The following is a 17,765-nucleotide window of genomic DNA, read 5'->3' on the forward strand; positions in this document are numbered from 1 at the left end:
GCAGCGCTTCGCAGAGTGACGCAGCGCTTCGCAGCACTTCTTCCTGCAACAATAACAGAGCAACAACTTGCAGCGACTGACATTCTTCCTGCAACAACAGAGAACCAAGTAGCAGCGCCTGATTTTCTTCCTGCAACAATAACAGAGCATCAAGTTACAGCGCCTGACATTCTTCCTGCAACAATAACAGAGAACCAAGTTGCAGTGACTGAGGTTCTTCCTGTGACAATAGTTTACAATCCAAACAATTTTTTCAATAAAGGTTTTTGTTTTTATTGACAACAAACTTGTACAAAACATAAAAAAAGAATCAATTCTTCAATGCAGTCAAATGGAGTAGAGTGGAATGGAGTCAAGTGGAATGGAGTCGACACCAGAATGTGGCAACATTGACAAAACTCCTTGTGCAACATCCTCCAGGAAGGTCTGTGTCACCTTTGAAACATTTATCAGTAGGTCAGTTCAAAATCCAGCCAGTCACGCTTAAGCAGGTGATGTATTTTACACAGACTACACTTTTATCAGTTTTTTTTTTTCCCCCGTCTTGATGGAATCTAAAAGCACAGATGTCAGCACAAATGATGGTCTGGACTAAACGGTGTGTGCTTTCATTTCTTACCCATTTTCAGATTGTCTTTGAAGGTTGTTAGGTCTTCATGGCAGAATGATTTCCACCTTCGTGGAAGCTGAAGGTTTCTGCTTGAATATTTCTGATCTTCATCAGGTGTATTTGTTACCCGGTAATGCTTTGTAGCAGATGGTCTGGGGGAGGAAAACATGAAAAAAATGTGTTGAAGTATAGAAAGCTGAAAGCCACACACTAGGGCATATATATATGAAGCACTGCATTTTATCCATGAGGAAATTCACCTGTGTGGGTTTTAAACATTTATGAGGATTTATACATGAATAACCTAAACTAATCCATCAAAACTGGATACTTACCACGGGAAGAAACTCAGCTGAAGGGGTAGGTAGGAAACCCAAACAGGAACCGGCAGGGGTACAAGGGCAGAGTCGTGTCCAAGAAGCTCTGGTGGTCACGAGTCGACGCAGGATGTGCACGTCCATGGTGGAGCAGGGAGGGAATGACAGAGCTGGCTTATATGCTGGGAGGTGGAATTGCAAACAGGTGACTGGTGTGAGCCAATTACGGCAGCTGATTCTCATTGCTGCAATCAGACTGCAGGCAGGTGGAACAGTCAGGGAGGAAGGGCTGAAAGCAGACAAGCAAAATCTGATTAGGAAAACAGACAAGACTACAAAATTCAACAAAGACTCTAAACTAACAACAGAGGGGAAATTTAAGAAAACCATAAATGAATAACCTAAACTAATCCATCAAAACCGGATACTTACAACGGGAAGAAACTCAGCTGAAGGGGTAGGTAGGAAACCCAAACAGGAACCGGCAGGGGTACAAGGGCAGAGTCGTGTCCAAGAAGCTCTGGTGGTCACGAGTCGACGCAGGATGTGCACGTCCATGGTGGAGCAGGGAGGGAATGACAGAGCTGGCTTATATGCTGGGAGGTGGAATTGCAAACAGGTGACTGGTGTGAGCCAATTACGGCAGCTGATTCTCATTGCTGCAATCAGACTGCAGGCAGGTGGAACAGTCAGGGAGGAAGGGCTGAAAGCAGACAAGCAAAATCTGATTAGGAAAACAGACAAGACTACAAAATTCAACAAAGACTCTAAACTAACAGAGGGGAAATTTAAGAAAACCATAAATGAATAACCTAAACTAATCCATCAAAACCGGATACTTACAACGGGAAGAAACTCAGCTGAAGGGGTAGGGAGGAAACCCATACAGGAACCGGCAGGGGTACAAGGGCAGAGTCGTGTCCAAGAAGCTCTGGTGGTCACGAGTCGACGCAGGATGTGCACGTCCATGGTGGAGCAGGGAGGGAATGACAGAGCTGGCTTATATGCTGGGAGGTGGAATTGCAAACAGGTGACTGGTGTGAGCCAATTACGGCAGCTGATTCTCATTGCTGCAATCAGACTGCAGGCAGGTGGAACAGTCAGGGAGGAAGGGCTGAAAGCAGACAAGCAAAATCTGATTAGGAAAACAGAGAAGACTACAAAATTCAACAAAGACTCTAAACTAACAACAGAGGGGAAATTTAAGAAAACCATAAGTGAATAACCTAAACTAATCCATCAAAACCGGATACTTACAACGGGAAGAAACTCAGCTGAAGGGGTAGGTAGGAAACCCATACAGGAACCGGCAGGGGTACAAGGGCAGAGTCGTGTCCAAGAAGCTCTGGTGGTCACGAGTCGACGCAGGATATGCGACTCCATGGTGGAGCAGGGAGGGAATGACAGAGCTGGCTTATATGCTGGGAGGTGGAATTGCAAACAGGTGACTGGTGTGAGCCAATTACGGCAGCTGATTCTCATTGCTGCAATCAGACTGCAGGCAGGTGGAACAGTCAGGGAGGAAGGGCTGAAAGCAGACAAGCAAAATCTGATTAGGAAAACAGAGAAGACTACAAAATTCAACAAAGACTCTAAACTAACAGAGGGGAAATTTAAGAAAACCATAAATGAATAACCTAAACTAATCCATCAAAACCGGATACTTACAACGGGAAGAAACTCAGCTGAAGGGGTCGGTAGGAAACCCAAACAGGAACCGGCAGGGGTACAAGGGCAGAGTCGTGTCCAAGAAGCTCTGGTGGTCACGAGTCGATGCAGGATGTGCACGTCCATGGTGGAGCAGGGAGGGAATGACAGAGCTGGCTTATATGCTGGGAGGTGGAATTGCAAACAGGTGACTGGTGTGAGCCAATTACGGCAGCTGATTCTCATTGCTGCAATCAGACTGCAGGCAGGTGGAACAGTCAGGGAGGAAGGGCTGAAAGCAGACAAGCAAAATCTGATTAGGAAAACAGAGAAGACTACAAAATTCAACAAAGACTCTAAACTAACAACAGAGGGGAAATTTAAGAAAACCATAAATGAATAACCTAAACTAATCCATCAAAACCGGATACTTACAACGGGAAGAAACTCAGCTGAAGGGGTAGGTAGGAAACCCATACAGGAACCGGCAGGGGTACAAGGGCAGAGTCGTGTCCAAGAAGCTCTGGTGGTCACGAGTCGACGCAGGATATGCGACTCCATGGTGGAGCAGGGAGGGAATGACAGAGCTGGCTTATATGCTGGGAGGTGGAATTGCAAACAGGTGACTGGTGTGAGCCAATTACGGCAGCTGATTCTCATTGCTGCAATCAGACTGAAGGCAGGTGGAAGATTCAGGGAGGAAGGGCTGAAAGCAGACAAGCAAAATCTGATTAGGAAAACAGACAAGACTACAAAATTCAACAAAGACTCTAAACTAACAACAGAGGGGAAATTTAAGAAAACCATAAATGAATAACCTAAACTAATCCATCAAAACCGGATACTTACAACGGGAAGAAACTCAGCTGAAGGGGTAGGTAGGAAACCCATAGAGGAACCGGCAGGGGTACAAGGGCAGAGTCGTGTCCAAGAAGCTCCGGTGGTCACGAGTTGATGCAGGCCATCAGAGCTCATGGTGGAGCAGAGAGTGAATGACAGAGCTGGCTTATATGCTGGGAGGTGGAATTGCAAACAGGTGACTGGTGTGAGCCAATTACGGCAGCTGATTCTCATTGCTGCAATCAGACTGCAGGCAGGTGGAAGATTCAGGAAGCAGAGAGACACAGTAGAAAGTTTTAATCACAGATTAAAGTGTGGCTAAATGCAAAGAAGAAAAAAAACAGCAGGAGAAAAAGGTGAAACACTTAATCAGTCATTTACTATGGAAGTCTAAAAACAACAGAGTTAAAGCTTTATTAAACAGGATGATAAAACAAGGCTGAGTATTGAAAGACTTGATTTCATAGATTCAACTCTATAATCAGTCCTATCAGTTCTCAAATCTCTGACAATGTGGTTTCTTACTCATTTCATTAACAAAACAGAATGAATTAAGACTCCAATAACTCTTCATTAACAAATCTGAATGTCCCTTGAGCTACTTCCTCCCCATTTTAGACAGCAAAAAGCCTTTAAAAAAAAAAGAATCCTGAACATTGGACATGTTCTTAACACATTTTTAGTCTGACTCACCAAATGTGCTGTTGCAGGTAGGTGCCTGCCATTTCCAGCAGCATTTCATGTAATATTCTTTTCCCCTTTTGCTATTCAAGCGTTACTGTTTTCCCATTTACTTTGGAAAAAGCAACAATCACAGTGCTAGTCACCGTGCTGAAAATGGCAGGCAGGTCCGCTTGGTTCTTTCAGTGAATTAGCCATTTTAATGAAGGTGCTCACTTCTATATGCACAAATGTTCCACCAAAACAAATTCCCTCAGAGGTGATTTTGCAGGGACACCATTGCTGCATGCCTAATATGATTTTGACTGACAGGGGTAAAGACACACAAAGAAACCGGGACGTATTTCCACCCACAGCAGAATAGCAATAGGTGCACATAGACCGTTCTTCAATGCTGACACATTCATCCATCCATTCATTTCCCTCCACATAACCAGTTCCAGCAGGCTAAGCAGGTCATTCCATCTGCAATTCCATTTCAAGAGAATTTCTTGCTTTTGTTTTTCAGCCCTCCTTCAAGGACTGTTTTCTGGCTCAGCTCAGTCATTCTTACACAGTGAAAGGAAAATACATTATATTAAAATATACAAAAATACATCTATTAAATAGATGTAGAATACATTACTGATTACTCATCAGACATTCTATTCAAAGTTGATGATAAAAATGCAGAAGAAGATTTTTTTTAACCCCTTTTTCTGGATTTAAAAACATATTCACACTGCTTCTGACCACCAATCTGTACAAACAGCAGCTCCATTCTCCTCTTTTTTATCTACTTCATTGCATGATTGCCATCTCGGTAACTTCAGAGCTGCCGTTAATCGCCACCCCACCGGCCTACACTGCTGAGTTTTCACGACTCTGCCTATCTTTGGTGGAAGTCAGCCGCCCACCCACTGCAGACACTCTTCATTAAGTCTCGCTGTATATGTACAGACAGATACCAGTTCTTCTTCAGCAACACTCATAGCTCTCAGGGCTATGCATTGCATTGCACCATGAATACAAACTACATTTGTGAACAAAGATTTACATAGACTTGCAAAGAACACGTATGTCATGGTGGTCCTGAGTTTCCAGTGACTCCCGTAACTCTGAATTTATTGTCATGGAATCATTAAAACACACTCTGTCACAAAAAACAATCATGCATGTTGTTTTTTCATCGATGACAGGTACTTTGGAAATATGACAAAATCCACTGCTTCAAAAAGAATGTGCAAACAGCAATGGTAACATTTGGTTAAACATCCCTTGGTCATTTTCACCTCAACTAGATGCTTTCAGTAGCCATCTCCAAGTTTCTGGCTGTGTCCTTGACCACCCATCTTGACAGAATCGGTGCAGTCCAACTAAATTTGTTGACTCACACAGACTTGTTTCTTCAGCACAGTCCACAGGTTCTCAATGGGGTTAAAGTCAGGAGTTAAAACCAGTCTAAAACCTTAATTCTTGCCTGATTTAACCATTCCTTTACCATGTTTTTGGTCATTGTCTAGTTGGATCACTTAACTCCATCCAAGACTCCTTCTGGCTGATGATTTGAGGTTTTCCCGAAGAATGTGGAGATAATCATCCACAAGAACCAACATGCACGAATGTTTTTTGGGACAAAGACACGTGTTTCGTTCATTCCAGCATAGAAAATTAAGAGCTATAGCAGTCACTGAAAATTCAAGATTGCCACAATATGCACGGTCTTTACAAGTGTATGTAAGCTTTTTTTCACTACTGTACATACTAACATCAGCATGATAACAAGCTTACCCTGACATTTCTCATGGTTGTTAGCGTGTCCCAGAAATGACAGATCATGTATTTTCTACATTTGTTTTTGATGGTTCAATACAGTGCCAGTTTGTATTCAGATTTAAATATTTTTGTCCTCATAATTTGCCATATTTTTGTCAAAACACTCAAAGTTCTTAACATATAAGTATTTGAGAAATTCACATTTTGCTTTGATAATGGAGCTACATGGAAGCTTAGGTTTGCCCAAGCTTATTTCATTCAGAGGCCAATTTTCCAAACTACTGTTGGCACAAAGAATCACCACAGTTTTTTGGAATCATCCTCTGGGAACCATAAATGCTTTTACAAAATTTCACTGGACAATCTATCCAATGGGATTTCAGACAAGACCAAAATGGAGCGACTGAAAGAGCAACATTTTAATCCATAGAATCATATTGAATGCATGGCTAAAAAACACAGACTACTGCCTGGACATCAGTGTAGATTAGTTTAAACCTAGAGATCGTGCTGTTATCTTTATATTCAAATGGAATCAGGAATTAAAACAATGCAAGAAATAGGCAGAAAAGCGTGAGAGCTGGATGTGTGTTTGACCAAGAGGAGTTTTAATAAGCTGAACAAAACATACTCCTACAACAGCCTTTTCATATTCAACCCAACACTTAACTGAATGGAAGACAGTTATCATGCACACTACTTCTGGCTCTAGGCTCATCTCACCAGAATACTTGTCACTCTTTGTTTGTATAGTACTCTTTTGTATGTTATGCCTTTTATCCTTCACCGCCAGTGTTTGCTAAATAATGAAAGGATATCATCTGTACGTTCTTGTTACATGTTGCCACATTGTGAATTGAATTATGAGTAATTATGTATTGTAAGTTATCATGAACACTTTTCTGCTCCTGACAGGGATCTTAAAATAGTAGAATGTATAACAGGGGTATATTATAGCAAAACAATAGACAGATGATGCAGCTGCGTTGTGTTTAACTGATGCCACATTAAAACAACAGCTCCAGGGCAAAGATGTCTCATTTAAATGAAATGCCTGTTGCCTTGACTCCTCAGATTGCAGACGTACAAACTGGGAAATGAGATGAGGCATCAAATTGTTCTGATCAACCTCCACAAAATCATTCAGCAAAATGTGAGTGCAGTCCATGTTGTTGGCAGCATGTAAACAGTAAGTTAATGCCCTGAATCGGTCCTGTAGCTTGCTACATTAGAATAGCATGCTAACATTTCTGTTATTCTAGCTCACTCCTTGTTTTTGTTAGTTTTTTGAATTACGTTAAGTATGTCCACGTCGCAAGGTCTGGATAGCTTTCAGCGCATGTGTTTTTTTCTGCCCACATTTTGGTGATTTCAGCCTCCAGGCTTCAGCCTACTATCCCACCACCTGCTCTGTAGTTGGTTACCAAGCAAGTCCAAAGAATTTGTGCTTGTCCTCCTTGGTTTTTTTGTTTTTGTTTCTTTTTGTAGATTTTTCTGCATTGTTAAATCCTTCTCCACCTGTTATTCAGCTCTTGGGTTGATCATTATTATTGTTATTATTATTATTATTATTATTATTATTATTATTATTATTATTATTATTATTATTATTATTATTATAACAAAGCCTATATTTTGCTGAGAGAAAAACTTCCTTTGTTTGTCAAATGGAAAGGGATGCATTCATTTTGAAATGGCAATAAACTGTTTGTTTGATGTCAAACCAAAGCGACTGATGGAACAGTTCATATGCAAGTTAAATGCATTCATTTAACATTAAGAGACAGTTTGTACAGAAAAATACTTTTTACTGAGAGAGGAGTCAAACCTGGGTTATTTCATCTTTAGCTCTATTCCTGGCTGATAAGTGCAATGCATACAAATATCCCACCTCTGTTTGGTGGGATGAAAAACACATTAAAAGTCATCTCCCATGGGTATAAAGCTTTAAAACATTGACACCGCTTTGAAAAACAAAGTTATACAATAACACTGAATAAATCATTAAAAAACATGACGAAAAAAATAGCAGAGGTAAAACAGGGAGTGATAATGAAAAATTTTGAGGGGCCCACATAGGTGAGTCCTTGGACTTTATTTACTTATTTTTCCAAACCAATGCTCAGGTAAGAAGCTTCAGCAGCAGGAGGCTTAGCAGAGCCTAACGGAAGACAGAAGGGGAGCATGCTGTGCTTTAAAGCTAAATCAGCTAAATCAATAGTAAATCACAGGGAGACGTGAATGGGAGTAATGTATGTTCTTCTCCTGGAATTTGTTGAAAACCAGCAGCAGCAGAAACTGCAGTGTTAGTAGAGAATGACTAACGGGGTAAAGCAAACAGTAGATCATGCAGTAGAGCTGCAAGGATTAATCATAAAGGTGCCGGTCAGTAGAAGAAACCGTGACTTTAAAGGTCAAACACTCCCGTTGTGGGAGAATGTTAGGGGAAAAAGCGAGCCTCGATAATGAAAATCAGGATAGGGATGCAAAAATTCATCTCCAGCCAGCTAAGAAAACCAGGAAAATATCATCAGTATAGAGTTGGAAATTAGTGATTGTGATGTTTATGAAATATGCAAGCAAATGGTGACACATGGAAGACAAATGTAGTTTTAAAACAACTGCCCCCTGTAGGACAATGCTGGGGCAACAACTTTCTCAAATAAAACCACAGAATGATTTGTCAAAATCATTGGCAATGTTTTAGAAATAAAAGCATATCCTGTTCTAATATGGCAGTGGAGGTTTGGTTACAATAGTTAAAAATACGATTGATTTAGTTTCACTTTACTAACTAAGGGTAGTTTATTGGAATGTCTGTTGTTCTCAGGCCTCTTTTGAAAAAGAGACTAGATTAAATAACGTTTAAGGAGGGCTTTTATTTCACAGTTAAGATAATAACCACTTTGTCAAACATGAGGAAATATCACAGTAAAAAACTAATTTCTTCCGTGTGGATGAGCATATGACGTTTCAAATAACTTGACTGCCTGAAAGATTTCCCACACTGGTTACAACAATGTGTTTGTAGACTGATCCAGCTCTCCTTTACTGAAACCACTCCCACCCTCATCAAGACATCTGTACAGATCCCAGCAGGTCTGGTCCTATGGAGCAAAAAACAAAGTGTCAGTCACAGCAGTGCAAGAGGACAATAAATGGCAAATGCTACTGAATTACACAGGAAGAGGTAAGGGTGTAGCAGTACACAAAAATCACTGTTGGGCACACACACACTCAGCTTTGAGATCATGGTTCATTATGTTCAGAGCGTAAAATGGGAACAAGAAATACAAAGCATTACAGTGCTTCTTTTATCCTTTATTCAAATTAAACACGGGTGTGATGAACAGACTATGACTGCATTTTCTCAAAAAAGCCTGTCAACACTGCTGTAAGTGGCAGCAACTTACTAACAACAAAGTAAAATTTACAAAAGTAAATTCAAATCTTTTTTTTTTTTACACTATTTTTTTGGCTTTTTATCGGCTTTATTTAGGCACAGTGAGATAGAGACAGGAAACAGGGGAGAAGAGTTGGGGGAAGACATGCAGCAAAGGGCCGCGAGCGGGAATCGAACCCGGGCCGCTGCGTCGGGGGCCAGCTCTGTACATGCGTCACCCGCGTAACACGTTGAGCCATATGGGTGTTACAGCAAGGCCTTGAAGCATTTGGAAGATTATAGAAGTGCATATTGTGCTCAGTGTGTTCAGCTGTTGTATCTGGCAAAGGCGGCTACTTTGATGAGTCAATAGTTTAGAATACATTTTGGTTTCTAAATAGGTTTTTTTGAACATCATTTGTTTATGTGTTCTATGCTTTCATTTCAGAGTACAATGAGACATGAACATGCATACTTTCCAATACAGAACTGGAAACATTTAGGTGTTCTAAAACTTTTGACCGGTAGTGAGTGTGTGCGCGCACACACACACACACACACACACACACACACACACACACACACACACACACACACACACACACACACACACACACACACACACACACACTCATGAACGCACACAGGGAGAGAGAGCAATGTTTCATACCTTATAGGACATAAGATCAGCAAGAAGCATGACGTGACGCCGGTCGATGCTCATTCCGTGGTTGACCATGGTGTACTGAACCTCATTGATGATGGTGGATCTTGCAGCCTCAATACCCAAAGTCCTCTCAACCTGAACAAAGACACAGAGCAGCTTGTAAAGAAGAAAAAACATTCTGACATTAGTCCAGGATGTTGGGTAGAATATAAATATATAAATTGGATTAGTCAAGAGGTTTAAATTTCTTACTATAAAAATAAAGTGTCTTGAGACAATTTGACCTCTAATTGGTGTTATATTAATAAATTGAATTAAAACTGTATGTATCTTGTAATGTTGGAGTAATTCAGCCATATATGTTGGAAAACACATTTTCTTTGGCCATTAATCAGTTGATTGTTTTCTCCACTAATTCATTTCTTGTTATGGTTTATAAAATGTCAAACCCAAATATATTCAGGTTACTGTCATAAAAAACAAAAAGATTTACATTCATGATGCAGGAATCAGGCAGTTTTTCACTTTTTATCTTAGTTTAGTCAGAAAGATAGTTGATAATGTGTGACTTGTTGCAGCTTGTGAGCCGTAAAAGGTTTTAATCTTTGGGGCCGAGTGTCAAAAAACATTTAGAAACCAACATCAACAAAACACTCAACAAAGATTTGAACATCATTAAGGGGAAATCCAACTTTTGCATGACAATGTCTAATTAAAGGACATTTATTTCCAACGTAAATGTGTGATATTCATCCTCTGGAGCTTTCTCTTCACATCGTCTTCCACCTGGACTGGTTTAGTCGGGAGCATGTGCAACAAACATTTGAAAAACTGCACTTTAACATCAATGAATGACACTGAAGTTTAATCTCTACATAAATGAGACTGAGTCTGGATGTGCTGCTCTGTCATTAACTCCTAAGTTCAGGGAAAGTTCAAACAAAAGAGGACAGTTCAGATAAGACTTGAGAATGAGCTTATTCTGAACAAACATCTCAGACTTTCTGAGCTTCAGCACCTCTAGCAAGATATTTTAACAACAAGCAACTCAAGAGATCCAGAAGTTGGAGAGAGTTAGCTTTAGCTGAGCCAAAGAACATGTGGGACGTTAATCTAGCAAACATTTCAGACTTTCTCTGTGAATTCTGAGAAATAATTTCCTATTTAATGACAGAGCTACACATCTTAACTCAGTCTCATTAAAACAGACTCTAATGCAGTGTCATCCATCCATATTAAAGTGCACTTACCCAAAATGTTTGTTCCATGAGCTCCAACAAAACCTGTCCAGGTAGAAGGCCACTTTGACAAACAGGAAGTGGACGATTCCAAGAAGATTTATATTATTATTATTCATTCACTCACACATTCTCACTCGGCGGTGGTAAACTATGTTTGTAGTCACAGCTGCCCTGGGGCAGATTGACGGAAGCGTGGCTGACAATCTGCGCCTACGGCCCCTCCGACCACCACCAACATTCACATGCATTCATACTCCAGTGTGAGTAGCAGCACTGGAGGCCAGGTGGGTAAAGTGTCTTGCCCAAGGACACAACAGCACATGACTAGGACAGAGTGGGAATCGAAACGCCGACCTTTCGATCATTGGATGACCCGCTCTACCACCTGAGCCACAGCCACCCCACGGTAGGTATAATACATTAGCTCAAATACATCACTAAAAATTGAGCTGTTATAAATTAGCTGTAGTACAATAGATGCAAACAAATGAACACTCGGGCTGGGGCTGGAACTATTACAAATTCACAATCTGCTGTTAATGTCTTCTCTGGAACTTTTACACTGCATGCTGTGACCTCTGACCTCTTCATCATTCTACTAACAAGTCAGGACTCTGGGATTAAATCTGGGAAAAGTCATGTTGTTGATGGACCAATAGATGGCAGCAGAGACTCAGACACAAATCTCTGTCCCTGCAACCCATCAATAATCAATAATAACACTGATACATTATCAACCAATCGTATTTTGGTCATTTTGTACATATTTATGGTAGTTTCATCTCATATTTTGGTCATTTTATTCATATTTGTGGTAGTTTTTTTGTCATATGTTGGTCATATTATATATTTATGTATTTCTGGTATGTTTTATCTGTGTGTGTGTTTATACATATATGAAGAAATGTGTAAATTGAATGGAAAGTCCAGTGGGAGTCTGAGTGTCACCAAGTCAGAGTTTATGTCTCAACTGCGGACGTTAGAGAAGACAGGCGGAGACAGTCTTAGTGGGCGGAGCTAAACTACCTGAAACCCGTGTTTCATTCGTTATAGATCTCATTCTGTCATTCTGAAATCAGTTTATTTCTCCCCCTCTTCTCTGTAACTATTTAGTTTAGAATTCTTTGCCTCTCCTGACAACTTTTGATAGAACAGCAGAAAAATACCTTCAATTATTACAATATCACTGTGATTTTCCACTGTGTATTATGCAGAATTGTAATATGATAGCAATTTATTTGTGTTGTGTTGATTTTTTATGTCTTTAATAAGGCAGGACTGAGCTCTATGGCATGACATTCCTTTGGAAGCCAAAAATGTGGTCTATGGTATAAAATGTAAACAATGTCAAAAAATCTACATGGGGAAAGTAAGAATCCCATGGTGGACAGATTGAGACAACATCTGTACCATATAAGGAAAATGGACAGAACCAGTTTTATACTTACACTTCCAGGAGCATGCCGTGGACTCCATTTGAATCTTCAGTCTTGAACAGAACCTGCAATGGACAAAGCAACAAAGACAAAGAACAGAGAGGAGTTGGATCACCAGACTCAATACTCACCATCCCTTTGGTCTGAATGAGAGGCTGGATTGAACACAGGCCTCTGGCTCCATCTCCTGGTCTGACCAAGGAACTGCAGGGACAAAGTATGGAAAACTGTAAAGAAACAGAAGGACATAAAAGGAGGTTTATTCAGGATGTTACCACTTTAAGGACACATTTTTGTATATTAGTTTAATTATTTAAATTTTTTACCTTTTCAACTCTTATTGTACATATGTTTTAATCTGAGTTTGCAGTGCTTTTAAAATTTTATTCTTACAACTATGAGTTTACTTTCTTTCTGGCATGGGTTTTAAAACTGCATGAAAATTGATTTTTTATATAGATATTTCAGCACTTATTTTTCAACACAATGCATGTGTGTTTTATTTATTTGCCTATTTATTTATTTATTTATTTATTTATGAATTTGTCATTGAACTTAAAGGTGGTTACATGGCTGAGTCCTTTGAAATGTGTTTTAATCTGATATTAAGTACATACTTACCTGAAGAGGAACTTCACAAACTTACCTGATAATGGAAACATACTTACCTGTTGAAGGGATGCCTCCTCACTGGGGGACCGGGACTTGTAGATGGGGGGAACCTGCAGGGAGAGAAATAAAGATGAAATAAAGTACTGTCACAAAATTGTAAATATTGCTACAAAAGGTAATTGCGAACTATATAATTGTGTAATTTTCTACTTACATTGGAGGATGTCTTGACTATACATCAAGAGCATCCCCTAAACCTAAACCAAACCCTAACTCTAACCCTAGATCACGCAACCTTGAAAAGAACATCTGGTTAAAGCCAGTTGTAGCAATACTCGAAAGAAGGTATAATTGTCAGCTTAATGGAAGGACAATGGGAGTTCAAGTACTGTATTCAGACTTGACCCATATCTGTGTATTTGTAACACAAATACATGGACTCAACATACGTTAATTACACTACATGCGACTATCTGTATAAGGCACCTTACTAGGTGGGGGGAGTCATCAGGAGACAATACTTAACTGTAAGTATTAATTGAATTAAAGTCCAGTGGACCTACTTAAGGATCATTGGACCGGAGAGTGCAACAGACGGTCAACGGCCCATGCATTGCCTTTGACTCCCTACTCAAACTACCTTGCCCAGGTGGGGGGAGTCATTAAGATAGTATATCATAAACTAACCCTAACCCCCACCCTACCACCCCCACCCAAACCCTAACCTTTACACCATAGGCCTATCCCCAACTCCAATCTAACCATAACCTTAATCTAAAATCTACCGTAATACTTACCTGTAAACAACAATAACACTTACCTCTAAAAAAACCAATGAATTTACTTCAGTACACCAACACTTTACCTGCAAATACAAAACACCTCACAATACTTACCTGAAGAATACCTACCTGGAAATAATCAGAAACTACTTACAGATAAAAGTAAAAGAATTACCTGAAAAGCAATTACCTGTAGACAAAAAAAAAAAAAACACCTATTAGCAGCATAAACTTACCCAAGTACTAAAACAAAGACTGGTTCCGGGAACCACAACTAAACTATACTTACCAAAAAGGGAAAGGTAGTCAGAAAACTCAAGCCCCCTGAGGGACCCAACAGTATGACAGACATACCTCAAGGAAGAGCCAGAGGGTATCGACCGCGAGCGGTGGCCAGTGCACTACCTTCGACTCGCTATTCCAAACTGCCCAGTTTGGGTGGGTGGAGTTGTCGAGATAATTTTTCACAACCCTAACCTTACTAATCCTGCTGTCCAAAATGTCATGAAACTGTCATAGTTTAGTATGTCGTCCAAAGTATCTTCGTTTAGTTTGTATCTTCTGAGGTTGAGGATCAGTGAATAACATGAATAAAAAAATCAGGATGCAGGAATTGTAGTTTTTGTAAATGTTTTATTGCAGAACGAGCAGATTTTAATGGGAAAAGGCACAAATAAACTATTCAGACAGAGATTCTTCCTGATTGGCCTCTAAGGAGTGTGGTTCAACTACGAAATTTATCAGCAACAAGAAGCGACAAACTAGAGGTCAATCTGAAATTTAATCTGAAATTTAATATGGAGTTTAATCTCAAAATTAATCTGCAGTTTGGTCTGAGTTCTGCTACAGTTCAGATGATTTCAGAGGAAACAGAATCAATCAAATCCTCAGTGATCCTAAAGAAACTAAAGGCTTCATAACAGTCGAGTTTTACTAGTTTGTGTTTTTAGATTTAATTCTAATCAGAGTTTAAATAACAGAAGAGTTCATGACCTGCACGAACGGAAACACCTGAAGGATCACGTCCTTGAATCATCTTTAATTTATTCTAAACTCAGATTTATTTCATTTTATTTAAATCAGAGCAGCTGAAGGAGCTTCAGGTGAATGAACACAGGCTTTATGATGAATTAGAGTTTTTACAGTGTTTGGTCTCGCTGGTCAGTAAAAGCAGAATCAGCTGTTTGTTACTGAAGAGAAACGAGCTGCAGCTTTGAATTTAAACTTTTTACAAGCAGGACGTTTTAAATCTGTTCCACAGAGACGACGGTTTTTATTCTGATGTCCAAACCTGGACGGAAGTCATGAAGGCAAGAAGTTACTTTCGTGAAGTTTTAACGAACGTTGTAATGAAATCTGTAATTCAGGAGATAAAAAATGTAAATTTTGGAGGTATTTTTGCTTCGATGCAACATCACGGAACAAGAGTTGAGCCTTTTGTTCAACGTCTTTTCATCGATCTGGAGCCAGAAGATCCACCAGAAAAAAAACTCTGTAAAACAGCAGCTTCCTGTTTATCTGCTGGTTTGAATGTTTCACTGATTTACTAAATTTTTCCAGTGCCATGTTGGCAGCGTTGGGTTAACCCTAATCCTGCTGTACTTTGTCCATTTTATGTCTTTTAAACTGTGGAGGTTTAATTTGACTGGATTTAAATTAAAAAATTAAAACCTGTAGCTGCTTCATCACCTGACCGTCACTGACCAATCAGACGAGGCCATGCCCGTCGCTATGGAAACATTCATCTGATTTACATTCAGACTTTCACGGATTAAAACTGAATTTTTTTTCTTACAGGTTTAAACATTTACACTTTGACCATCATCTGATCAGCTGATCTCTAATCAATAAATCTGATCTAAATCACATTCAGCTCATAAATTAGAACCAGTTCTACCATCGATTAGTTAAAACATCTGAAATAATAAACATCAACATCACAATGATTTTAGATTTCCTGTCAGTCACACAATAAAGAATCTAAACTTCCTGTCTGTAGTTTGAATCCTTTCACAGATTTTCTCTCATTTTGGAGAATTTTATGTCCTTCGGTGGAAATTTGTGTAATTTTTGGGTGAATTGTTCTTATTTTAGACTCATTCTGAGTCACAAATGTTGATTATTTTGGAGTTTTCGGTCACTTTTGGATAAAAGTCTTGGTTTATGTCAGTTTTTGGTGTTTTTGATCCTTTTCTTCTCAGTTTGGGCTCATTTTACAGTTTTTTGTTGCTCTGGACAGTTTTTAACTTATTTTTAAATCATTTTGAACAGATTTTGTATGATTTTTGACCGTTTTGTTTTTTGGGTTTTTTTTTTTTTTTTACAGTAAATTTGGATAAATCTGTCATTTTGTACCTTAAAATATTCATTTGTTGGAACCAGATCCAGATGGTGAACTTTTCTGAAGATCTTCGGATGCAGGAAGTTCAGTTTGTCCAGTTTTTTTTCTTTGTTCTGTGACTGACGGCGCCGATGGAACCCGACAGACTCGGACCTCCGTCCCGACTTTAATACTGAGAGGTTTAACTTTGGAATCCAGCTTCTGAGCAGCTTCTCTTCTCTTCACGGTAAAAAAAAAACCAACAACATAAAGTTCCCAAAGAGTGAACTTCTTCAGGCAAACGTGGCAGGAGGTTCTACTGGAGGTCTGGAAGTTCTACTGGAGATTCTACGGAGACGAGCTGAGCTGCTCCTGGCGCCGCTTCATGATGTGCAGGAACTCTTGGTAGTTGGTGGCCGCCTGGACAAACAGAGGAAGAGGAAGGAGGAGCTCAGCGGCCTTCGTCAAAAGACTCAATGCCCGAATCGGCAGCCAGTTTCTCCTGTCGCCTCCTCATGATCTCCTGGAGCTCAGAGCCTGAACTCTTCTGTAGAAGGAAAACAGAAGAAAAGTGACAGTTAGACGACAGAAACACAAACTGAACACAAACCAGGAGAATCTCAGAGGCGACTTCAGGTTCTTCACCAACAAGTTCAGCCCAAAACCATCTAAAGACGCATTCTAGGAAATATTTAGTGGAGCAGTAGCTTCATTCTGAAAGAAATAAACCTGCTGCTCCACTACATATTGACTGTAACAGCTGATTAAAGGCAGTAAAACACTGCAGAAGCTATATTTTCTCAATCATCTGTGACAAACTTTGGGGATATAAATAATGATAAAAGTTAAAACAAACATAGAAACAGTTCCAGCTCAGGTAATAATCACTATAAATCAACATTTAGTTTGGAGATGAATAATTTTGGGCTGAAATGTGGATCCAGAACTTTATATTTCTTCAGTGTTTGATGTTTTTCTTCACAGTGAACTGAATATTTTTTAGTTTTGGACGATTAAAGATGTCACAAAACAGTAAAAGTAGTTTGTTGCTGCAGCTGCAATCAACCTGCAATCAACTAACTGTGATATTATGTCAAACATTTTGAAGTTTTATCTTAATAATCATTATTTCAGGAGTATATTAGAGGTTTTGTTCATCTCCTAAAACCTTCAGTCACCCGCTGAGAGTTTCCCGTTGACATCTTTGACTATTTCTGCCTCTGAAGCGAAATATTCAAATTACTGAGCGTTTGTGGCGTCGCTTCGCTGCCAATCAGATTTTATCAGCAAGAAAATCTTGTGAACTCAGCCTAAACCAACCTCAGGAAGCCTGGAGAGTCGCTGCTATTGTAATAAAACATGTACAGAGCTGCTGTTTATTCTACAATACCTATTTATTCTAGATCTCCAGCTGGAGGAGGCAGGGTGCATGCTGGGAAACTTTATACGCAAACATCAGCTCATCCACTCAGCAG

The 17,765-nt window shown here is 39.7% G+C and overlaps 1 protein-coding gene across 7 annotated transcripts in view; it reads right to left on the reverse strand.

Moving 5' to 3' along the window:
* Positions 1-6,437: 6,437 nt before the first annotated feature.
* The window catches only part of eps8a (epidermal growth factor receptor pathway substrate 8a), a 75,938-nt gene continuing 64,610 nt past the window's right edge, over positions 6,438-17,765 (reverse strand). For all 7 annotated transcript variants that reach the window (XM_055006452.1, XM_055006455.1, XM_055006456.1 and 4 more), the window contains 3 exons: positions 12,589-16,837; positions 9,903-10,034; positions 6,438-8,957 (listed from right to left, as the gene is read on the reverse strand). In XM_055006452.1, the coding sequence (XP_054862427.1) occupies positions 16,742-16,837 (96 nt within the window). In that variant the 3' untranslated portion in view covers positions 6,438-8,957; positions 9,903-10,034; positions 12,589-16,741. The remainder of the gene's footprint in view (positions 8,958-9,902; positions 10,035-12,588; positions 16,838-17,765) is intronic.

This window comes from Amphiprion ocellaris, chromosome 21 (assembly GCF_022539595.1).
Source record: "Amphiprion ocellaris isolate individual 3 ecotype Okinawa chromosome 21, ASM2253959v1, whole genome shotgun sequence".
NCBI classification, from domain to species: Eukaryota; Metazoa; Chordata; class Actinopteri; family Pomacentridae; genus Amphiprion; species Amphiprion ocellaris.